This window comes from Elgaria multicarinata, chromosome 3 (genome assembly GCF_023053635.1).
Source record: "Elgaria multicarinata webbii isolate HBS135686 ecotype San Diego chromosome 3, rElgMul1.1.pri, whole genome shotgun sequence".
Lineage (NCBI taxonomy): Eukaryota > Metazoa > Chordata > Lepidosauria > Squamata > Anguidae > Elgaria > Elgaria multicarinata.
The window spans coordinates 48878639-48903050 of record NC_086173.1 but is presented as its reverse complement, the minus strand read 5'-3'; the positions used below and the strand labels follow the sequence as shown (position 1 = coordinate 48903050).

General features: G+C 44.1%; 1 protein-coding gene across 2 annotated transcripts; it reads left to right on the top strand.

The window, feature by feature from the left end:
- Positions 1-6826: 6826 nt before the first annotated feature.
- MAFG (MAF bZIP transcription factor G) lies at positions 6827-22577 on the top strand. Of its 2 annotated transcripts, none has more exons than XM_063120181.1 (3): positions 6827-6954; positions 15383-15444; positions 15528-22577. In XM_063120181.1, exons 2-3 carry the CDS (start codon positions 15409-15411, stop codon positions 15978-15980), a joined length of 489 nt encoding a protein of 162 aa, XP_062976251.1. In that variant the 5' UTR covers positions 6827-6954; positions 15383-15408; the 3' UTR covers positions 15981-22577. The 2 variants fall into 2 exon arrangements, with proteins under 2 accessions (XP_062976251.1, XP_062976250.1); XM_063120180.1 differs by lacking the exon at positions 6827-6954 and adding an exon at positions 15164-15215.
- The last annotated feature ends 1835 nt before the right edge of the window (positions 22578-24412 follow it).

The following is a 24412-nucleotide window of genomic DNA, read 5'->3' as shown; positions in this document are numbered from 1 at the left end:
CCAGTGGTACTGAATTACCCCAATACCAGATTAGTAAAGGGGAGTGATATCTCAACCATTAGAGTGGCTTTTACCCTCTTTCGTCTCTCCATGGCAAGTACCTTACTTGCCATGGAGAGAAGTTACTACTTAGCCTCCTTATGATAGGATGTATAATTAAATTTAATATATACATGAGAAGGCACAACTGCCTGGCAAAGGAGAGTTCTTCTTATTCACTGCTTCCATTAAGCACTCGAATTCCTATAGTGGCTGCAGCAGGGGCAGCCAACTTATGGCCTTCCAGGTACTTTGGCCTACAACTCCCATTAACCCTAGCCAGCATAGTTAATGGTGAGGGCTGATGGCAGTGGTAGGTTAAAACAGCCTATCCCTGGGCTATAGACACAGGATGTAGCACTCACATTGGCATCACAGACTGACTACAGTCTGACAGTGAATGACCCATCTAAGCCTACCCCTGATCACGGAAGCTTCTGGCCGCTGTGGGACAAATGCTGTTTTCACATATACTAGGCCACAGAATGTGTTCTCCAGAATGTCTATCAGCTCCTGACTAAAGAGCAGGTGCTTATCCAGTAAAAGGAAAAAGTACTCCCCTCGCACTCTTTCTAGAGCATGACTAGGGACCCTGTGGCCTCTCAGATATTTTTGGACTCACTTCCTTATCGGCCTTCGCCAATGGGGAGGGAGGATGGAAATCATCAACATCTGGAGGGCCATGGGTTCCCCAGCCCTGTTTTGGAGCAGGGGTGTGCAACCTTTTTGGCTCCAAGAGCTGCATGTGCTTCTGGGTCAGGGTCACTGCACGTACGCGCATCCTGGCAATCTTGATAATAGATTGCTCTCCTTGCTACTCACTGTAAGGACTGCTACAGGAGGGAATGAAGAAGAGCCTTCTCTCCACCCCTTCCCCAGTGATACTTGTACAGATCCAGTGAGGAAAAAGCAATCAGCATGAGGATCTCTAGTGGAGGGAAATCTATTTTGTTCTGTACAGCACCATGAACGTTGATGGCGCTATATAAATAAATAATAATAATGTGGCAGGGGGATCACGGCACCCTTTGGGAAAGTGCATGAGGCCCTGTGACTGTGGGGCCCTGTTCTAGAGGTTAGTGATTGCAGCCCTCTGTAATGGGCCCAAAGGGTAATTACACATAGCTATCTTCCTACCCCATCCCTTTCACAGTACCTTAGAGGTGGTAAACTCAGAAGGATAGACACATAGACCCTGCTCAGACAACACGCCAAGCCACAGTGGCTAAGTATTTTGAGCTAAACATTAAGGTTTGGCATGTCGTGTAAACCATTCCTAACCATGGTGGCTACATATCCACGGCTTGTTCAGACAACATGCTAAGTCATGGTTAGGCCATCAACCTTTTTGAAGCAAATGGTTAGTGAGCGTGTTTAAACTGGTTATGTAGCCACCATGGTTAGGAATGGTTCACATGACATGCTAAGCCATAATGTTTAGCTCAAAATGCTTGAACACTGTGGCTTAGTGTGTCGTCTGAACAAAGTCTTACTAACCATTTGCTTCAAAAGGGTTAGCGGCCTAACCATGGCTTAGCATATTGTCTGAGTTGAATTAGAACTGAATGACGGCTAGAATGGGATAGATCATTTGATAACTGGTCTGTGAGCACTTTTCCACCTTGATGTTAGCTTTCATGTTTGCCTGCTGCAATGTCAATAATTTCTGTATAGCATCCATGCTTCAATAGTTTTAACTTGCACAAATACACACATGCAGGCTGCAAAGCTTAGGTCAAAGTGATATGGATGACACCCTCTTCCATGTTTATCTCCTAAATAAGTGCTAGTAGAATAGTTACTGTGGATGTGTGTGTGTGCATAGTAAATCAAAAACATGTTTTAATTTGATGTTTACTGGGATATTGATTTGGTTATTAGGTTATTTTTATATGTTACTTTATAATGATAATGATGACTGAAACAACAAATGAGTAACTGCCTATCTGCATAAGCATTAGTGCTGGCCACCAACTAAATAATTTTTATGGATTAATCATCTGCCCTTATCAATTAATCAGTTGCATTTTAAATACATTTAAATACAAACTTAGTACTGGTGCATCTTTGAGATAATGCAGGAAGTGTAACATAAAATTTGATAAATCACTGAAAGGAAAGAATTTTTTTTCTTATTTCTTATTCTGTATTATAAAACAAACTAGAACAAACAAAGCCTAAACAAAAAATTGTTGCAGTACTCTTAACTCTGTACTATAGATTAAGCACCTCTGTGATTCTCCAGCTTTTTTTTTTTTTAAAAAAAAAATATCTGTGGCAGGATGAAAGTGGGAATGGAGCAGCAGTAGGGGGAAAACCTTCTTAGCCCTTTCCCTTTCTGCTGCTTAGTTGAATGAAATTGAGAGGACACTCTTTGCCCACCTCTTGAGTTTTGCGAAGGGTGGGGGTGGATGGAGGTCCTTGTGCACCTTTTCCTGTCTGGAAAGAAAAGAGACTGGAGAGTAAAAGTTTAATTAGCCCCTTTGCTTCCCCCTTCCCCTCCTTTCCCCTACTGAAACTTTCAGCTTCTGGTGGTTGCTCTTGGAATTTTTGTTTTGTAACCAACCAACTACTGCCACATGTAGAGTGCAATGTGGCCCTTAGCAGTAAGCATCATTTACAAAGCATAGGGTCAGGTTCCAGATTTTGTTGAATTTTTAAATTAAATTTTACTGGCTTTTTCCAAGACTTTTTAAACATCTAATTCCATTTAGCATTTCCCTAACTATTCTGATCTATTTCAGACAATATTCTAGCAGCCAAAACAGGGAAACCATTTGTGTGAAGAGTCTCTCACATATTGGAAATCTGAATTGTCACCTTTGATAGGCAGATGCTTGGGTTGAAGGCAGACTCTTCTGATGAAGACATATTTGAGATCACAATTCCAATATGGAGGAGACTCCTCACACCAATAGCTTCTCTGTTGGCTGCATTGCTAGAAAAATGTCTGAAGTGGGCCAGAGTTCCTCTCACATTTACTCCTCACCCCTCTCTCTTTTTAAAATCTATCAGATAGCACTAATCTATTAGCCTGAGTACCTACCATCACTTACTTACACCTTTCCTGCTCTTCATTGCTCCATCAGGGGTAAGTGGACATTTGGCTTGTGCGATTGGTTTTATTTTTTTTACTAGAACACTGAGGTCCACCATGTGCAAAAGAATATCTCATAAGAACCCAAGAAGAGCCCTGCTGGATCAGACCAAGGGACCATCTAGTCCAGCATTCTGTTCACATAGTGGCCAACCAGCTTCCCACAGGAAACCCACAAACAGGACATGAGTGCCACAGCATCTTCCTGCTCATGTTCTCCAGCAACTGGGATACATAGGCATACTGCTTCTAATACTGGAGATGGGAAAAGGCTATCAGCACTAGTAGCCATTGATAGCGTTTTTCTCCACGAATGTGTCTCATATGGTAAGAGCTAAATAACGGGGTGCTTCTGAGCACATGCTCAGCCTCTGGAATTTGTGATCAGTACCAGAACTAAGATCACCACTCCTTTCATACAAAATACCACTACTGGTTTCCCCTCAAAGGTTTTTCCCCAGCAACCTAATTTAGGAGAAACAGTATTTTTAATGTCAGTATTGTTAGACAATTGCAAGTCAGAACCCTTTGCTGATCTGCTGCATAACACCTAGAAGTCTACCAGCAGATCCTGTTCTAACCACCCCTTTGTGTCAGGGATATAGACTCAGCAGATTTCGACAGACAACTTTAGTGCTAAGCATCCAAGGGAAGCTTTAGGGTGGGGAGGAATGGGCGGTGGGGGAGGGGGGCAGGAGGTTGCTGCATTGTGTCATACCAATTTGCCTTTTCTTCCGTAGCCAGGTTCAACTTCTTCTCACTTTTTGTATGAGATTCATGTGAATGAATGAGAAACTAAAGGATGCAGGATGTCTCCTGTTGGAACTCTGAAGGAGGAAATGAATCTGGTTCAGTCTCTCCTTGCCCTTTGCCATAGTGTTTTATGCGGTGCCTCTTTTTCTGGGAGCATGCTGCAGCATTCCTGTCCCAGGCACCTAAGCAAGAAACAGCTGTGAGCACTACTTTCCTGCATCAGCATTTTCAGCCCAGACCTCGCTGCTCCCTGCAATTTCCGCAGTTTTGAGAAAGTGTAGACACAGCAAAGACTGAGCAGAAGTGTGCGGAGGGGGAGCATTCCTAAGAGAGGAGGGGGACAGCATTGCAGAGTGGGCATGAGAAATATGGACTGAGGTTTGGGTCTGGCTGCTCAGGAAGATGAAAGAGAAAAGGAAAGAAATATTTTCAAGACTCCCTTCCTCCTGTAGCCCCATATACTTTCCATGTACACTAGTCCAATTAGCTGGTGGTCTAGCTATTACCAATTCAGTTCCTTGGGGCAGATATCAGATGCCAACTGACATCTGCTCCAGATGATGGATTTTTAGTATTACCAATGAGAAGCCAAAAGCCATTAGGGCTTCTTTTCCCCGAGCACACCTGCTGCTTTGGAGTGCAGATAAATGGCACATGCAGCTCTTACAGAAGACTAGTTGTAATCTAGCTCAAGCAATTCTGAGGAGAATAAATGGCATACGTGCTAGGAGCCCAGCCCATGGCTGAGCATGTGTCCTGAGTATTTTGGGATGTGAGGTCTTGAATCAGCTAAGAAGCAAAAAAGCATTTTGGCAGTTCAAGTAAGCACATGCAAGCAGAAAGGGCGCTTTTGCTCAGTCATCTTCTGGCTCCTGGCTACCTTTTTCTTTTCTTTTTTCTTTTTTAGCAGTAGGAAGACTGGATCTATTAATGGGTTAGTTGCAGATCTACTGGGTGAACGATCTTTGCTTGCCGGGCAAACACTGTTGGGAAAAATACAGTGATGGGCAGAATTTGTTTGAAAAACTTTCCAGTAAGCAGATCTCTCTGGCTCAACAAAATCTATTCTGAAAGTGCTGGCTCAGGTACACTCCTTGTGGTGAAGTTGTGGAACAGGTACCATAGTACCCTAGCAAGAGCTGCCAGTCATTCTGTAAGGTGTCTAGAAGGGCATTCTAAGCCCTGAAAATTTGGATGAATCAGTCACAAGACTTGCTGTTTGGGAACCTTACAGATTCCTTTGGCAGAAATAATTCTCCATTGGACTATTCTTCCAAGTGACTATTCAAGCACCCTTCTGGTACCCACCCTTTTTTGCTATGTCATGCAATCTACACCTCACCAATTTAGTAAAGAGTCTAAAAGATTTAGTAGCAGTGTTTCATTTTTAGTGAGAACTGTGGCTCTGAGAATATGCAAAACTGCCTCTCCCATTGCTGAATAATCACAGCTCATTTGCATTAAGAGCAGGGAGGAAAGCCTCCAGACACCTATTTTCGAGGAAACTAACTATGCAAGTTACCACAAAGGGAATCTCGGTGTCTTGCCTCCTTTCCTCAATCTGTCCCCTCCCCTTTTCTGTTATCAATAGTTTGATTGATTTTAACAAGTTTAACTACAATAGCCTGATTTCTCGACCTATCCACAGCCAACTGCCCTCCCAGCTCTATTTTGCAATTTCAGCTTACATGTTTTCATTTAGCGCAAATTGCTTATTACAATTAAACTCAGTTCTTATGGGAAAGGTGGCTGGGTTGGGGAAATGCAGAGGAGGCAGTGAGGAGAAAGAGGGAAAAGAGAAGAAAGAGCAGGAAAGATAGGTAGGTGAGGTGGTTGTTAATTGACTTGTATGGTGTGGTATGTTCCGGTTATTAGCACAGGTATTTTTATTCCACATATAGTTCAAGGAAGCTATGCCAGCTTGTTCTATTCCCCCCACCCCGCCCTTCGGTTTGTAATTTTAATACCTGGGTTCATGGGCTGCCAACGCTAGGTGGTCTTGAATCCAAGCGTCAATGCTCAGGGTAGTTTTGGATTTCCAATTAAAAATACGTTTGTGCACTGAAGATGCATCTCCTCTCCCCTTCGTTTACAATCCGCCACCCAAGGCTGCCTCATGCAGCCTTCCCTCAAAGTCTGTCTCCAGGGAAAATGGAAAGTGTAAGAATCTGTGGTTGGAAAATCTTACTTTGCTTGCGGGTCGTGGCTGGTGCATTTCCCTTCTCTCTCTCTCTTCCCCCCACCCCCACCCCACGAAATGCATTTGGTATCTTTTTCGACCAAGTCGCAGAGGAAGCGGGTACATGGACGTCGTCCTTCTGCTCCCCCTTCTCAAAGTTTTTTCCTCCAAATAGGTAACCGATGAGAGGGGACAAGGTGCGGGAAGAAAGGAAAAGCAGCTCCCTTGCCAAGCTCTTATGAGCTGTTTGAGAGAGCACTCGGTTTTGCTCTCCGTTGAGTGGACTGTTTCGTCTCCGTTGACTAAAGTGTCGTCGGAACGCGGCGGGCTGTTTGACGATAAGCCTGGGCCTTTGGGATGGTTTTATTTTGATGCTTTTGTTGTCCGAATCCCCAGAGCCGAAGCTGCCTCGAAATGGTGGCCAAAGGGCTGGAGCATTCACGCAGTTCGACGGGGCCTACCCACTGAACCGGCTAAATGGCCACAGCTCAGTGTACGCGAGAGCAATCTGCCCCAGAGATCCAGCCTCGGTCTTGACTGCCCGCCTGGCACGTGAGGCCTTCTTTTCCCACCAACTCCGCGCTCCCGCCTTGCCGTCTCTCTCTCGCTCACTCCTCCCTCGGCCTCTTTATTTCCCACCCCCGATATTATTAAAAAAAAAAAAAAAAAGCAAGGAAGGAGCAGCGAACCTCTGGGCACCTCCCCTTTAAGGCTCGGGGCGGCTGCACCGAACGGCTTCATGAATGGAGGCACGTGACCCAAACATCACGTGACGTGTCCGTGAGCGGCGGCGGCGGAGGCGGCGGACCCCGGACTCTCGGTCCCTCTCTGCGTGGCGGCCTCCCCCTCCCCGCCCCGGCCCCCCTCCGGCGGCACCGAGCGGAGGGTGAGCAATTACGCGAGCGGGGCCTGGAACTCGGTTCCCCATTAAACGGAGGGGGGGAGGAAGGAAGGAAGGCAGACAGGCTCGCTCGCGTTCCCCCCCCCCCCGCCCCCAGGAAGGAAGAAAGAAAGAGAGAGGAGGAATTAATAATGGAGCGGGCGGGAGAGTCTGAGATGGATGCGCATGGGGGGCGTCCAGTCTCCCCATTCCAGGTTTCCCCGGGCATGTTGGGTTCCGCGGAGTTAAGTGTTTCCTCCCCCACGGTGCTTATTTTTGAAAAAGCGACTGTTGCACTGTACGTGGGGACTTGTGCTGGCGGGAGCGCGGTCGCCCCCTCCCTCCCGTTTCCTCCCGGGAATGTTCTGGCGGGCTCGGAGAGGTGGTGGACGGATCGGTGGGTCTAGGTGAGCGGTCTTAAGAATTTCACTAGCTTCGGTCTGCGTCTCTTCTCTCCTCGTTGACTTCATTTTCTGTTGTTGACAGGTGGGTGGGTGGGTTCCTCCCCCTCCCCCTCTTTTCCTTTCCAGTGGCTATGCGGTGTGGGTGGCCATCGTTATTTCCTATGGCTGTCAAATGTAGGGGAGTAGTGCCATCGCCACCTCCAACCCCGTTTTTCCTGGATCCTTATTGTTGTTGAGTTATTATCTCCTCCTCAAGTACTGGCCATGAAAAAGTAGTTGGGCCCTTCCCCACTTATTCTTGGGTATTCCAAGGCAAGTATGCCCCCCTACCCGGGAGGGAGGAGGAGAAAAAGCTGCTCCTTGCACACTTGTGTCTCTGTGTGTGTCTTCAGGGATGTGCAGCCATGTCTGCGAATGTTAAAGGGCTTGTCGTGCTGACTCATCAGGTGTCTGGGTAGGGAGGAAAGAGCCTAGTGTGTATTGTGAGGTGGGGCTCAGGAAGAGGGAAAAAATAGGGTGGTGGTTTCCGAATCACCCCATTGCATCCCCTGGCACTGCCTTCTGTGTGCAGAACCCAGATACTGCTGACTCATCAACATGAGGTCACCACTAGGTATATGCTGCACAAAGGGAAGTGGGGGCTGGCTGGGGCTGGTGGGATCTGGCAAAAGGGCTAGCTGGGAGAGACAAGGTGACCTGCTGACTCATCTTTTTGCAGGGTGATAAGGCAGAGAAGGGTGCAAGTTCAGGAGATAGCTGGGAAGGAGATTCACCTGAGATTCATGTTCTTCAAGCTACTTGTCTGTATTTAGGATGTTGTGACAGTTGCAGTTCTTTGAGCTTATGCCGTATAGTGCAGTGTGAGGATAGAAGTGTGTGTGAGAGACAGAGAGAGAGAGAAAGGGTGGGGTACTTGGTAGAACTTTTGTGAGACTTGTTTCTAAGCTCTTGTGGGCTCTTCTTTATTTACACGCTTATTCTGTTCAGTGTACTGTAGATCTCAACTCTTCCTTTTGGCTAGCTTTATTGTCTTAGTAAAATGGAAGGTCCTGAAAACTGTGGCTTTTATAGAAATTGCTACTTCTGTTTTTCTGTATGCTCTCTCTGTCAGACAAGTATAACACTCTCAAGGGCTCTGTGAAGGAAGTTGGCATACTGTCACACTGAAGTGGGAAGGGCATAGAGATGCAGATCTGTTTTGTGTGCCTGTACAGCTCTGCTGATTTGTACAACGGAGCACGTATGTGCAACAAGTGCATGCTGTCCTCTGCGGAGTCCCTAGTGGGAAGTCCCTACAGCAAAGTGAGCCGAAGCATGCTGTTATCTGCAGCCACAATTCTGGAGGGCAACCTGTCCTTTGCCAGTTTGAAAGTGGCTTAGCTTTGGAGGGGAGGGAGGGATGGGCAACTTAATCAGCATGTCCTAGATGTTCAAACTGTGTTTAGATGGAGATGCTGTCTGGGTAAAAACAACCAGCTAGGTGTGATGTGCTTCTGACAGAGATCTGCACAGATTCATTTGTTCTTGTGATTCTAAAAGGGTAAGGAAAATTCTCTAGTCTAACTCCCTTCTTGGGAAAAAGGGTAAGGGATCCTAAGTGACCAAATGTCGTGTGTCAAGGGAGCTTGTTTCCGTTCTAGAAAAAGGGATGGTTCTAGTATTGTAAGTCCTTCATATCTAAAACGAATAGAGCCAAAATAATTAGGAAGCATGCTTAGTTTAAAACCCAAAGCAACTCTTTCTGCAGTTCTGTGTTCTCAAATACATGACATATAGGCCAGTGTGGTAACCCTCATTCCAGCTGAAGAACTGTAACACAGGGAGCTCTCTCTTCCTCCAGGTATCATTGTAACAAAGCAAGTGTGATGTTTATGGCAAATGGGAAGCAAAAGAAACATTCTGTCTAGAAGCGAGTGTTCCGAAATGTGAGGACAGACATGCAAGTTCTGCTTTGTTTTCATTGCAAACATAACTAGCTTCTCAATTACAGTAACCCTGTAAGGCTATCAGCCTTCTAAGGAAGAGTTGATTTTGCTTAGTTCTCCTTGGCTCTACAAAGTAATTTATTTATTTATTGCATTTTTATACTGCCCAATAGCTGAAGCTCTCTGGGGGGTTTATGAGAAGCACATCCATGTAAAAAGCAGTGCCAACTTTTTAAGTAAGATGGCCAGGCACAGTCATGTCTGCTTAGAGGAGGCAGGATTCTTCAGTGCTCATCGGTTTCTGGATGTTTTGCTGGGTAAGATTCTGCTTTCAGGTTCTCTTGCTATGTCAAATTCTGTAACAAAAGGATGAATGTATGTTTAGAAGGATAATTGGGAAGCTGTAGGTAGATAAGTTCCCATAAACATGTGAAAGTCTGAAGACAGCAGAGCCATGTACTTGCAGATTAATACAGCATTGAAACTGCTCTTTGTACTACACCTGTTGAAAAGCCTCCCACTGCAGGCTGTCATCCAGCTCTTGATTCCCCTTTGTCGTCATGCCCATGTTCTTTCTCATCCCTTCAGCTGGGCCTCCTGTGATGGGGCTGTCTTTATTGCTGGAATGGGTGACGTCACCGTGTTTACACTAGTTTGATGGCACAGCTCTGTGAACCAGGAATGTTGAGAATGGGGCCTGTGTTGAATCATGCACTCTGCTGTCAGCTCTGTTGTGAGCGAAGAATTGGCGGTGCTTGTGCTGAGTGCAGGCCTTTTGAGTCCTGGCAAAATGTGTTGAGGCTGCACTTTTTCCCTTTGCAGCCGTCGCACTTGGCACTTTCCAGTGTGATCTTTCTTCGGGAAGCTGTCAAAAAGCTGAGAAATCAGCAGTCTGGGGAGTTAGACCAAGTTTGTCTCTGTCTGGATGCCAGTTCTTTCTAGTTGTCCTCCTTGCAGGATGTTAATAAGTCCTGCTTCTGTGGCCTGCAAGCCAGGTCTGTAGAAGGGCCTAGTGCCAACTCAATTTATGCTGGGTACATAATATAAATGTTTTTGTAAGTTTACCCACTTCTTGACTGCTGTCTTTAGCCTCTTTAAAATGAACATTTCTACTAGTGAAAACTGTGCTTGCCCTGGGCATGCATTCATGCCATATGTGTTGAAATATCATAAGATTCTTAACTCTTACATAAAGTGATAAGTTCAGGTATCTTTGCACATCGATTTATTGGAGCTACTGGGTTTATGGCTGTGTCCCACCTTTCCCCAATCATTTATCATGCAGTGGTAGAGAACTATGAACAACAAATACCCTATCTAGACAGCATCCCTTTGTGTTGTCTCCTCTCTAGATGTTAATAAGTAACTCTGCATTCTAAGCATTGAACTTGACATAACTGAGAGCCTGGACTTGCCTTATGAAGGGTCTCTCTGAGTTGGCTAGGCATTAAACATGTATATTCACCCTCACCCACAAAGTAGCATTTTCCCTGGAATTAGTATTGAACATCATTTATTCTTGGCATTGTGGAAGTGAATATATCTTTATTTGTGAGGGCTTCATGGATGTAAGATGGGTCTTTAGTCATGCAGTTTCTGTTCTTTAGAAGTTTCAGTCCTTGCTCACATGAGCACTAGTAGTGGTTCCTAATACTCTCCCCCCCTCATGTGTTGTATGTAAAACTTATAGTAGGAGAAGTGGGTTTAGAGTAGGGGTGGGGAACCTCAAACCCGGGGTGAAATCTGGCCCACCTGTGAACCCAGATAACCACCCCATTTCCCCCAACCATGGATCGTTTGGTGGCCTCCTGGCTTTTCTGCAGTCCACCCCCTTCCCATTCTAAAATGCTTCGATGCCTCACCTAAGGCTTAGTTACTGGCAGTAAGAGCTTCAAGCTACAATGGGCTGGTATTCTTTGTCCCAATCCTTTTGCCCTGCTCCCTTTGCCTTTAACTCAGCTCACTCCTGGCATGTGGCCCCCAAGAGCGCCTCCAAAATTGAATTTGGCCCTTGGACTGGAAGAGATTCCCCACCCCGATTTAGAATATGAGTACTTTGTTTCTTCAATGAGTGGGTAACTTTTAACACTTTGTTTACAGTTCTGCTCCTAAAAACGATACGGCTGCATGTGGTTTTTAGATATACCACCCCTGGGGGAAATGAAAACAAACAGTTTTGACATTGGGAGGCATAGTTACACATGCCCCAGCATTTACTTAACCAATATTGAAAAAACATGATTTTTCAATATTGAAAAAACATGATTTTTCAATATTGAAAAAACATGATTTTTCAATATTGAAAAAACATGATTTTTCAATATTGAAAAAACATGATTTTTCAAACAATGTTATGAAGTCAGGGAGAAGCCCTTCGTCCTCTTGTAACTTCTGTTTGGTGGGGGTAGCATTGCTGCTGCTAACCTAGTCTGTTCCCTCAATTAAAAAAACAGACTGACTAGCAACCATTGTTTCTCTTGCCCACATACTGCTAGAATGCTGACTCCCAAGTAGCGGTTCCAATATTGCTTGCAATCTGTATTGTGGATGCTATATAGCACAGTGAGCTGTGTGTACTTTACTTTCAGAGTAGTAATGTTTGGAAGTTGCTTGTCAGTTCTAAAGGCAAAAATAAGTTGGTGGGTCCTTTTAGTAACACAGTTGTGACCCACTGTGTTACAGTATGGTAAGCCTTTAATCAGTGACCACAGCCATGTCCTTTGGGCATAAGCGCTTTGCTTGTCAGCAGTTTTCAGTGCTCGAGGAATATCCGAGTTGCTGCTGGCCTATTAGTGATCTTGGAAAGCGCTGAAGCCATCCCTTCTGGGGGTGCTGCTGGGGGACCGTTTCTTGGCTTTTGCTGACACTAGCTTGTCTTAATTCTCTGCTATAAATGTGAACTGATGTTTTATGCATTTAACAAACAAGAACACGGGCTGTGTGGGAGAGGCATTTATTATGCCATGTAAGTGCTGATGATGTGCTTGGGTGGGAGCTGGATGTAAAGACATCCCTGTTTGGATGCACATACTGACTCCTCTATCCCTGAGACAGCTCTGGCCACAGCAGCAGATTTTCTTCTTGCTTAGGGGACAGCTGTGGTTTCTGAGCTGTTCCAGAGCAGTAGCCAAAGGTAGAGTACTTACTAATACCTAGTGCAGTGTGTGTATGTTTGTGTGTATGTGTAAAGGAGTGTGGGAAGGAGAGGCACATGTGACCTGCAAGACACAGTTTCTCTTTTGCTGGGATCCTTGGTCTTCTGTAGGAAAAAGTATCTACTCTTGCGCATAGTTTCAGGTTGAGTCTTCAGAATAGTGTGATAGTGTTCTGCTTTCTTTTGTTTATGGGACAGGGGTGAACAGTTCTGGTCTAGACAGACAGCTGCACTGGATGACAAGATTTGTCTGCATGTGATGCCTTTTTTTTGTAAAGCCACTTGGACATTCTGTTTTGAAACTAGAAAAGATAGTTCCATTCATGTTTTGGGAATGAACATCCATTAACCAATATTACAGTTTGTACTTAGCTGTAAAAACTTGTGGGCAAATGTAGTCACTCTCCTAGGGAAATTATGTTCCTTGGGAATTTTGGTATTGTAATGTTCTTATCACCCTTAGATTTACACAGTGGATGTTGAAACTATGAAATGTGGAAGCATAATTGGTGTTGATTCTTTCATTTATCTTCTGATTTCTAAGCCTTAAGTATATACCTTGATTATACTTTCAAGCTTGTTTCTGAAATAATAACTGTTGGAATTTTGAGAACCTTAAACTTTTTAAGTTAAGTTACAGTCGGCAGAAATTTCCTTAGTGAAACACATGTTATAGAAGTTTTGAACAATGTGACATGAATACAATAAGCTAATAGAGTGACTTCGCATAAAAGTGCTTGATTTTATAGCTTTAAAAAACGGAGCAGGTGTAGAAATCCTAGTGCTTTGTTGTTGAGCAAGGAAGGAAACACTGGCTTATAGCAATTGCATGGGGAGGTGAACAGAGTGTTAGTAGTCTTTTTGACTGCTGGAAAGCCACCCAGACATCTTTTGGTTTTCCAGATGCATGTATTTTCTTCCACTGCGTCCCCTCCTAACACGAATGGTAAAAGAAAAATAAGATGATCTGAATTATGGCAAAAGCGATAACCTTTTCACCCAGGAGCTGCATTCCTCAATTTATGATATTGGCTGGAGCCAATCAATTTTTCTAGGCTCCTGTGTGTCCCCTGTCATACTTATGAGAACATAAAAATAGCAGCCAACCAGATATCTATAGGAAGCCTACAAGCAGGACATGAGTGCAATAGCACCCTCCTGTTCATGTTGCCCAACAGCTAGGATTCAGAGACTTACTGGAGGACATATTTAGCCATCATGACTTGTAGCCCTTGAGAGCATTATTCTACATGAACTTGTCTAATCCCCTTTTAAAGCTGTCCAACTTGGTGGCCATGACTACATCTTGTGGCAATAATTGAACTATGTGCTGTGAAAAAGTACTTCCTTTCTCTGTCATGAATCTTCTACCACTCAGCTTCATTGGATGACCCAAGGCTATAGTATTGTGAATCTACCTTCTCCGTACCTTGCATAATTATATATGCCTCTGTCATGTTGTTCTCCCTCCTTACTTGCATTTATCTAAGTTAAAAGGCTCCAAACATTGCAACCTTTCTACATAGGGGAGTTGCTTTAGCCCCATCATTATTTTACTTGCTCTTTTCTGCACCTTTACCAACTCTTGCAATATTTTTGGGTGCAATGATTAGAATTGTACACAGTATTCTGTGTGGTTGCACCATAATTGTTATAAAGGCATTTCGATATTGGAAGTTTTATTTTTTATTCCTATCCTAATAATCCCCCAAATGGATTTTGCCTTTTCACTGCAACCACACACTGGGTTGATATTTTCATCAAGGAGTCCACCACAATCCCAAGATCCCTTTCCCGGTCAGTCACAGGCCCCATTGGTAAAAGGAAGTACTTCACACAGCACATAGTTAAACAATGGGATTCACTACCCAAGATGTGGTGATAGCCACCAATTTGGATGGCTTTAAAAGGGGGTTGGATAAATTCCTGGAGGAGAAGGCTATCAGTGGCTACTAGTCCTGATGCTACCTCCATATCAAAGCAGTAAACCTGTGTACACTAGTTGTTGGGGAATATGGGTGGGAGGATGCTGTTGCACTGTATCCTTCTTGGTGGTCCCTGGCCAACGGCTGGTTGGCCACTGTGTGAGCAGAGTGCTGGACTAGATGGACCCTCGGTCTGATCCAGCATGACTCTTAAGTTTTTATTGGTGTGTATGTGTAGTTAGGATTTTTTGCTCCAATATGCATCACTTTCCACTTTGTTTCCTTGAACTGAATTTGCCATTTTAATGCCCATTCCTTCAGTTTGAAGAGACCGTTTTTGGAGCTCTTTGCTGTCCCTTTTTGTTATAAAAATAATTTGGTATTAACAGCAAATCTGGCTCACCCCTAATTCCCCCCAGTGTCTGGCTGTTTAGTTTCCCAGATGAAGGAACACTTCTGGCAGGATGGGTCAGTTCATAGGGAGTGTTTCTGAAGTGTGCTCCGACACACTTTTCCGTAGTCTATAGGATGCCTAATAGCTCATGTAGCTTTGGACCCATCATGGAAAGGGGTCTAGACAGATTCTCTGGCAAGCCTCCTGGGCTGCAACTCTCCTGCTAGGTTATACTATAAGGCGTGTGCTGTGAGCAAGGCTGCTAGTCTGCTGAGTCAGCATGACTGGCTCAGCACAGCCGTGCAGGACCCTGGCTGCCAAGCTATTTTTAAATGTGGCTTCATTCTGCTCTGTCTCCTCCCAGGGTTCTAAATCCCCCCTCTCTCCTGCCCTCCTCTGCCATTTGCTTTTGAGTGTTATAGAGAGCTGTGGGGCTGGCAGGGACAGAGGTGGTCAGGAGCTCTCGTAAGTCCCTCAGCATGGTTCATTGCTGTGTAGAGCACATGGAGACTGGCTCCAACAGGGAGCCCTGCCCACTTTCCTTGTTGAGTTGCTGGGGCAAATAAGCCAGGATCTGTGAATAAGTGCTCTAGAACTTGAGTTTGGTGACCTCTGGCCATTCTTTCTTGCAGAATCTGATTGTGAAGGCTTGCGTGTTATGACGACCCCCAACAAAGGAAACAAAGCCTTGAAGGTAACATGAAAAAACTGGGGCTAAGCGGTACGTGTGCATTTCCAGAGCTCCAGTGATGCATGTGTTCCCTTCTGTCCCTGCAGGTGAAGCGGGAGCCGGGTGAGAATGGGACCAGCTTGACAGATGAAGAACTGGTGACCATGTCTGTGCGGGAGCTGAACCAGCATCTGCGGGGCTTGTCTAAGGAGGAGATAATCCAGCTCAAGCAACGCAGGCGTACCCTGAAGAACAGGGGTTACGCTGCCAGCTGCCGTGTCAAGAGGGTGACACAGAAGGAGGAGCTGGAGAAGCAGAAGGCAGAACTTCAGCAGGAGGTGGAAAAGCTGGCCTCGGAGAATGCTAGCATGAAAATGGAACTTGACGCCCTGCGCTCCAAGTACGAGGCGCTGCAGAACTTCGCCCGGACCGTGGCCCGGAGCCCTGTCACCCCTGCCCGGGGCCCGCTTGCTTCCAGCATGGGGCCCCTTGTGCCCGGCAAGGTTGCCACCACCAGCGTCATCACGATAGTGAAATCCAAAACGGACGCCCGGTCTTAGTGAAACGAGCGCTGCCTGGGCTTGTGTGTGCAGGGCAGTTAGGCACAAAGCTCATCCGGAATCCCCAAAGCACAACCCTCTCCCAGATGGCCCAGCCCACACAGGCACACGTTGGCCTGCTTGTCACTGCAGTCCCTTTGTTTTTAGCTTTGTTCTGGTTGGTGTGACTGATGGTAATGCAACCCTTCTATGTGAGCAGAACCTTCCATCCAGGGGTATTCTGGGAAAAGAGGCTGAAGGACCTCAGTACTCTAGCCAAAGAGATTCTCAGCAGCATGGAGTAAATTCTTGGGGAGGAATAACCCAAAGGGGAGGGGTGAGGTCCTAGAAAGTTGGAAGACCTGCTGTCAGTGATGACTTTATACCATTCTTCCAACATTGTGTGTCAGCTGTCCAGTCTGCTGCTTGTAAATTGCTTGGTATCAGTGGCGATAATGGGGGTAGTTTGTGTAACCATTTTTATATTAACATCTAGTTGCGCCTTTTATGTTTAAAGGAGGGATTCCTTAGGACTTTTCCTGAAATGGGGTGGGGAAGGGGGAGGAACTGCAGTTTCCTGGTGTCTGTGCTGCAGAGAAGGGAAAGGAACCAGGAATGGGCACTGTTGTAGCTTGCCTGCCAGGAAGAAGGCAGGTTGTACCACGGTGACGACAGGCCGGTTTTGTGCCTAATGTGTTGCACTGAACAAGACCAAAATCACTAGTTGTTTCCTGTGTTTGGAGAGTATCAAGTGTCTCTAGTGTGATGGTTTACACAACCAGTTTATGTGGTTTAAATAGCCCTTTATTTAAGAGAGAAACATTCATTTTAAATAATTATTGAAGGATCTAAGTTTCAAAACTAAAATTGGATGAAGAACTTGTATTTCACAGTCTCCTTTTTAACCTGAGGGGGTGAGAATATTTGATTGTCATATTCTTGGAGACTTTGCTAGCTTCAAAAAGAAAATGTAAATTTTAAAAGTTTCTCGCTAAGTCTTTATGGCTCTGAGGTTGGTTTTTATAAAGAGTTATCAGACTTTTATTTATAAATAACGTAGGGAAAAAAAAAAAAAAAAAGGCTAGTCCTGTTTGATATCTTTTTGCAATTGTACCAAAAGTGACTTATTCTTGAACTCCTCACCTGCTTCTTTTGTGCTCCTGTTGTGTTTAGTTGTCTGTGCTCTGAGGTCTCGTGTGGCGCTGTGATGTGATGGTGCCATTGGCCATCTTTGCTGTGTGGATGTCCTGTGAGCATTCTTTTTGCTTTCTCTGGGCTGAGTGCAGGTTTTTCTTGGGCATTTCCCAATAGACCTTCTGAAGGTTCTGTCTTGTGAGAAGGTTACCCGTATCTCAAGGCATCACTTCATGGCCATCAAAGTCTGAAGTAAATCAGTTCTTCTAGGGTATTACTAAAACTTAATGATAGCTTGTAGATGGTGCTCCATTCTCCCATGTCACTTGTATCACAGCCCCCAGAATTAGCTTTTTCATTGATCCGGGTGTTTCTAAAGATCAAATCCAACAAAAGTGCGGTTGCGAGACCACTGCTCATTATATGAGAAGGTGAAACAAAGAGTGGAGTGGACAATGTATCCTACAAATGGGTAAACAGCTGAAGTGTTTCCTAGGATTGGACTATAGTAGCATCTGTATTGATTTACCTTTCTGGCAGGATTCTTTTGCTACCAGTGCTACAGTCAATTTTTTATCCCCAGGCTGTTGCTTTCCCTTTTGAGGCATGTTAGGAAGTACTTAAGAAGCTGAGCTGGAAACTCCATAAGGGCTAATGAGTGTGTGGGGATCACTCTGAACCAGGAAAGTCACTGCTTAGCTTCTGGATGCTTAGAAAATCTCATTGGAAGCCCTAGTCCCTGGGCTTCTCTAAAAGAGCTATGACTCCTTCTGGGAACCAGTCAGCAGCTGTTTTAACAGTGATAGAGATAGTTCTCCTGCTTTCTGTGCTGCTACCCAGAAGTGCTTGCTCCATAGAGAGCAGGTGGTGGTCTTGTTATCAAGAGGGACACATTGGGACCTTGGCAGAATATATTTGTTAGAATATCTCTCCAGATGGGCTTTTAAAACCTGAGACTTTGCCTAGAAAACTGTGACCTTCAGATTAAGCACAATTAGTGCTGGCTGGGGAGCCCTGGGGTGCTGGCAGAGAACATGTTGAGAACTCTTGATTTAAACAGCACATGACGAACATTATAATGAGCAGCTTTCTGATTGGCAGACATTAGAACCTCAGCTGTGATGGCATTTGCCAGCAGCTCCTAGAAACATGCATAGCTGAGACTGAGCAACACAGAATCTGTTGGGTTTTCAAGATTGTGAAAACTTCAGCTTCAGTTTACATTGTAACACATTCTGAGCCTCATTATTGGAGGAAAAATAAACTTTGGGCGCAATCCTATGGATGTTTAGACAGAAAAAGGTCCTACCCCAGCCAGAAAAATATTGCACCCTTATTTACTGTTCTAAAACAAAGGTGTCGGATTCAAATGAGCTAGAGGGCCAAATTCCCATCCAGCAGATGCCCAGGGACAACATCCAATGATCTTAACCAAAAATGCCTCTTCCACCTCAATTTGGTGAAAATAAATTCCTCAGTCATCTTCCCAACGCCCACTCACTGCAAGAATTTCACTGGCTGGAATATATCAGAGGCCGTGGGGAAGAAAGCTTTAAATGAGGATTTGCTGTCAAGTCCTCTTCTTCATGTTTGTTGGAACTGTTTTTCTCCTGCAAGGAGCTCTGTCCTGCTGCAAACGTGTCGCCTGAAATGGAAGGGCAGATTCTGCTCCACCAGCAGTAGTTCTTGTAAATATCCCAGCCAACCTTTTGGCGTGACAAGCTGGGGTACTTTACTGCTGCTCTTTGCACATGTGGATTGCAACTGTACAAAGAACAGCTCAGGGATGTACAGGAACAAGGAAGAACAAATTGCAAACAAATGGAGAAAAACAACAAGGAGTTCAGATGTGGGGACGGACACACACACACATTTTGGCTTCAGATTCCATTAAAAAAGCACACCACAATCCCTGTTACCCTCTATTGCAAATTTAGAAGGAATAGGCAAGGGACTTCTGCATGCAGTAGCAGTTATTGGCAAGCCAGCAACATTGCCCTACTTAAGGCCATTAGATTTCTGATCCTGAAAATAGCTGAACTGTGTGGAGTATGTTAGGCATATTGGAGCCTACAAGGGTTTGATAAGGCCTCAGGGTTTATGTCTGTCACTTCTGGTTTAAAAGGCTTAGAAACCAATGGATGTCTATGGGGGATTGCTGGGGCCAGAGCTTTCCTGCCTTTTATTGTTTCATATCCCTCTACCTCTCTATGCACCTTTTTCTCCATCCTTAAGCTGTGCATATTTTCTTCCCTTCATTGCCTTCCACTTTCTAGTCCTTGCCAAAGAAATCCAAATTCTGTGAAAACCAAACAATTATAATCTGCGAAAGCAATATTTATGCACACTTGTCAAACTTGCAAACCACAATGGCATGTAACTTCGGTTTTCTGGTCACCAAATGGACAAGCAAGAGGTGGGGACTGAAATGACATTTTAGATCTCCTAGTCACAGCTTTCTTTTGAGAGTTGCATGAAGGGTGTTTATGTGGTCTGGACTGCTGTGGTCACCATTAGGATAGGTGACTGTTTGTAGATGTTGTCTGCTATGGATTATTCACACCATTGAGCAGACTCTGAAATTCTAGCTGACTGCTGTTTGTCTTCAATCTGCCTTTCCATTTGCATTAGCGTGCTTCTCAGTACTGTATTCACTTACAGCCCCAATCCCATAGAAAGCAGGGTGATAACATCACTGGTAGTTCCATACTTCGATATCCAAGTGCAGCTTGTATGGTAACCTGCTTGGGCGGGGTTGCCTTTCTAGGGTAGGAGTTTCTTTTCAGCAAAACCAATAGTTCAGCAGTCTTTGTTGGATCCTTTGAATCTCATGCTATCATAGTCATAACTTTCTAAACATTTCTTAACTGGCAGTACCTGCTCCCTGGAGTTGGCTGGGCTTCGATTGCTGCTTACTCTTACTTGGTTGTCGACTTTTCCATCTAGATCTTGAATAGCATGAGGAGCCTCTAACGAAAACCTCTCCTCTAGAATTTCCAGAGGGATAGCCATGTTAGTCTGCTACTACAGCAAAAACAATGGGTCTGGTGACACCATAAAAACTAATATGTTTATTATTGCATAAGCATTTATGGTCTAGAGTCTAGTTCAGTGAATGTGTGAACTATTATCCTAAGTTGGCCAGTATGTTTTGGGTAGGAAGAATGTTTAACAGTGAGGTTAGAGGGAAATAAATTGCATAAAGTTCAGATTGTTATAATTATGTTAAAGTTTAAAGGTATATAAATTGTTAGTAACCATTTACAAAGTAGTTTCAATGATAACTCAGACATTCTGGTATTGGTGTTTGTGTTATTATCCATACTGCTTTGTAAATGGTCACTGTACCAATTTTATATATATTTGAGCTTTAACATAATTATAACTGTGTCTGTACCTTTTGCAGTTCATTTCCCCGTAACCTCACTGCTAAGCATTATTTCTGCCCACGGGGAACAGCCTTGTGTGTATATATACCAGCCAACTTAGGATGACACTTCATGCATCCAATGAAATGGAATCTAGCCCACAAAAGGGTATAGCATAATCAACACATTGGGGTTTAAGGTGCTGCAAGACTATTTATCCTCTAGAATTGCACCTCTTGCCCTTCTCAAGGCCCAAGAAGTGAAAAGCTGTTTGCATCTAGTTTTGTTGGTGGAAGTTGCAGGTATACCGTGGCTGTATATCGGGCATCTTTTAGCACCAGAATGTGTGAAGGACTGAAATTGAAAAGGTGAATCTTCCAACACCCAGGGGGGGCCCTTCACACCTCCCATCTTCCCTCACCTACTTTTAGTCTGTCTCCTTCTAGTGTTCATAAGTTCTTCCTATCCCAGATTCCCCTCTCAAGCCCTTCCCCTTGATTTCTCTTTCTGGTATATAGCATTCGGAGTGTGATGGTTCCTGTTTTCTAGGTGCTTGTTTGTTTGGTTTTCCTGCTGTGAAGGGTGTTGTGTTCTTATTTCTCCTAATTTTTTTTTTTATTATTATTATTATTATGGGGCATTTTGTTTCATGCAACAGGTGGGGAGCATTGCTTTCTACTTGGCTGCAGAGCAAATCCGTGAAGTGTAATTCCGCCCACATGTGGCTGGCTTGTGACGGGGGGGGGGGGAGGGGGGGGTCGTTTATGTCGTGGTGAATTGTGTAAAAGTGATCTCTTGGATTATGAAACAATTATTTCTCTCCAGAAAAAGAGAGACACTGCAGGCTTAGAGCTACAGTACCTGACTCTTAGGTATGAATGGAGACTGCTCAGAATTGCACTTGGGGAATGTGCTCTTGGATCGGATTGCTCAGTGTGTGTGTGTGTGTGCACACTCTGCATGTAAGACATTGCATCTCTGGTATTCCGTTTTGCATCCCATATGTGCTTGTCACACTCCAGAAAAGTTGCAGGATGGTATCTCTGTATACACCACCGATGAATAGAACTGGCATTCCTGTATACTGATGAAGGTTTACTCAGAATTGCAAGTAACATCCAGTGGTACTTTGCCTTCCCTACCACTGGAAGACAGAAGCACTTACTAACAGGCTGCCTCTTCTCACACCTTCCTGATGTCTCCAGCTGTATTTTGTCAGTAAAAACGGTTGCAAATGCACAGGAATGCTTCTTTCCTGTTTGATAACATTGCTGCTTCCGTTTATAAAGCAGTGGGTAGCTGTGGCTGCTAAAACAGAGTATTGTTCCTCTCCATGCAGAAAGACTGGGAGAAGATCTCATGGCAGCTTCGTTGCGAGCTTCAGTCTAATTCTTCCAAGTGGTGAAGCATTATCTTCTCTCCTATTATCTGATCTATACGAGTTCTGAATTCTTGTGGCTGTTCACCAGGATGAATTAAAGGCATTGTGCAGTTGAGTGAGTAGTCTCCTCATTCCCAGTGAAGGTATGTTACTACCTGGCTAGGTCTAGAGGGGCTGGGATCTCCAAGTGGCTCCCAGCCAAACTCAAATTGTCCTCGCCCAAAACTGCAGTTTGTTCTGAATTTATTACACCCTTTGCCAAACTGGAATGTTACGGAGAAACGATTATGTTTGGAGCACTTAATGAGATGGACTGATGACTGTTGCTCCCCACCCTCCAGATGTTCAAGACAGTCTTTACAAGATACTGATTGAAATAAATTCACTGCTGCTTTAAAATGTTTCTTAAAAGGGGAGGGGGTTATTTTGATAAAAAGAATCTCAATCTCCAAAGCTAATAAAACTGGAGATTAATTCTATGTGCCAGGGGTGTAATACATATTGTCAAGTCCTGGGGCTCTGCTGTACAACAGTAGGGTCCAATTAATTAATCAGTATTTATTGCTAAATTATTGTCCTTTTTCAATCTGTAAATATCTGATAACTGTTGGGGATTTGTTGCCACAGCCCCAGTGGAGGTGTTGTTAATTTATTTATGTATATAGTGTATGTTTGTTGATATGAAGCATTCTTTATTTTGTATATGACCAATAAACATCTTTAAAGAGGCTGGTCCCTAGGATGTTACTGACCAGGCTTTTAGGTTGGCAGATTTGTTTTCTATTGTTGACTGAAACTCTTAAGGCTTGACTGCTCACATACAGTGAATATAACTTTTTTTCTTGCTGCAAAAAAAGCCAAATTGACTTCCTGTTTTGTGAATTAGAGACTTCCCAGACAATCCATCTTAACACAATATACATGTGCAGCTATTACCCACTTGCTGCAAGCAGTTCAGATAACTTACCTCAAGGTTGCATTTCTGTTGCAGAGATCTACCAGCACTAGGGGTATTTTATATCTGACAGATATAATTCCTCCTTCAGGTAGCATAACCATTACTATTCTGCCTGCTTGGTGAAATTGTGTGGGCATCCCTAATGATGTCAGAAATTTCCCCATATCATTTTTTCATTTAAGAAAACTTGTCCCCAGGGGTGCTGTATGCTTAGATCATTTCGCTACTTACATTTTGAAAAATATGAGGTTACCTCCTCCCTCCCCCACTACCCTATTTTAAAAACCTTTTATTCATTAAAAACAAACAAACATGCATTTACTGGCTTTGTGCTCTTCAGTATAAAGCCTGATCTTACTTTTTTAAAAAGCGCATTGCAGCAACAGCCTTACCTTATCACAAAACCAAAGTTTTTATGTTGAAAAGGAAATATATATTAATAACATACTGTGAAGAAGGCATACTCCTGGTTTATGATTTACTGTTACACATGTGCACATAAATGCATATACATGCACTCTTACTCTGTATCCTAGAATCTGTTCTTGTCAGCATAATTTCTCAATAAGTTACGGGTTTGAGTGGAAAAGAAATGCATGGCCAATTCACCACTCAGATATTGTCAAGTAATGGTCAAATATTATGAAAAGGTTGTAAAAGAAGCATGTTACTTTTTAAAATTATGAAATCAATAATATATAAGTGCTGTGCTAAAAAGAGTCTAATAATTAGACCCAAAGTCCATCGACTTCACTTAACGTCATTCCCTAGATGGCCAGTCTAATGCTGGTGGGAAGGCAACCGCCCTTGGCTGGTTCTCCCCATTAAGTGGTGTTCAACTGTGTATAAATGATACGCAGGAGCTGGACTAATTTTCCTAGCTTGCCTCGCTTATGCACCTTTTAAAAAATGAATCCAACATAACTTACCTGAAATGTGTCTCATTTTATTAAATTTATTATGGGAATTAACCTGTGTGCCTCTATGTGGCATTTGCTTACTGCCTTCAACTCTGTTTCTGTTGGGAAAAGCTTGCAATTATAGGGTAGGGCTATCAGGAGAATTTTTTCTATGCTGGGGATTGTGGTTCTTCAACAACTACCAGGGCTGGCCTGAGACAGAGCAGCAAATGACACCACTTCACTCCAAGTTATTTTGGCATCAGAGGCTGAAAATCCCGCAAGTTCCTTTCCCTCTCCCTGGCATTAAAACAACAAATTACTGAATTGTCCACCCCCCCCTTTTTTTTTTGACACCAGTTAGCTGTCTGAGGTGGCTACATCACTTTGCCCAATGGGAGAAGTGTCTCTGCTTACTACAGGTCCCTATGCCAAACTTCAGGTGAGGAAGAGAAAAGGGGGAGGACAGAAGCTCTCTGGAGGCACGTAGCATAGAGAATGCGTATGCCTACCTGAAGAGAAAGGGAGATGGTGGCTGTACAGCCAAGTGAAGGTTGGTCTTGAATTCCATATTTTACATTTGTGTTTATATTGCATTATATTTACATTTTAATATGAACCTCTAAAGGCTCAACCCTATGCAAGTGTAGACATAAAAAAAGCCCTACAACTCTTAGCATTCCCCAGCCAGCCATGCTGGGAGTTGTAGGACT

What these genes read in the sequence shown, in the direction of transcription:
- MAFG (XM_063120181.1), top strand. Translation starts at nt 15,409, where the DNA reads ATGACGACCCCCAACAAAGGAAACAAAGCCTTGAAG. An exon ending in AAGGAAACAAAGCCTTGAAG is followed by an intron (nt 15,445 to 15,527) that starts GTAACATGAAAA and finishes CTGTCCCTGCAG; the next exon opens with GTGAAGCGGGAGCCGGGTGA.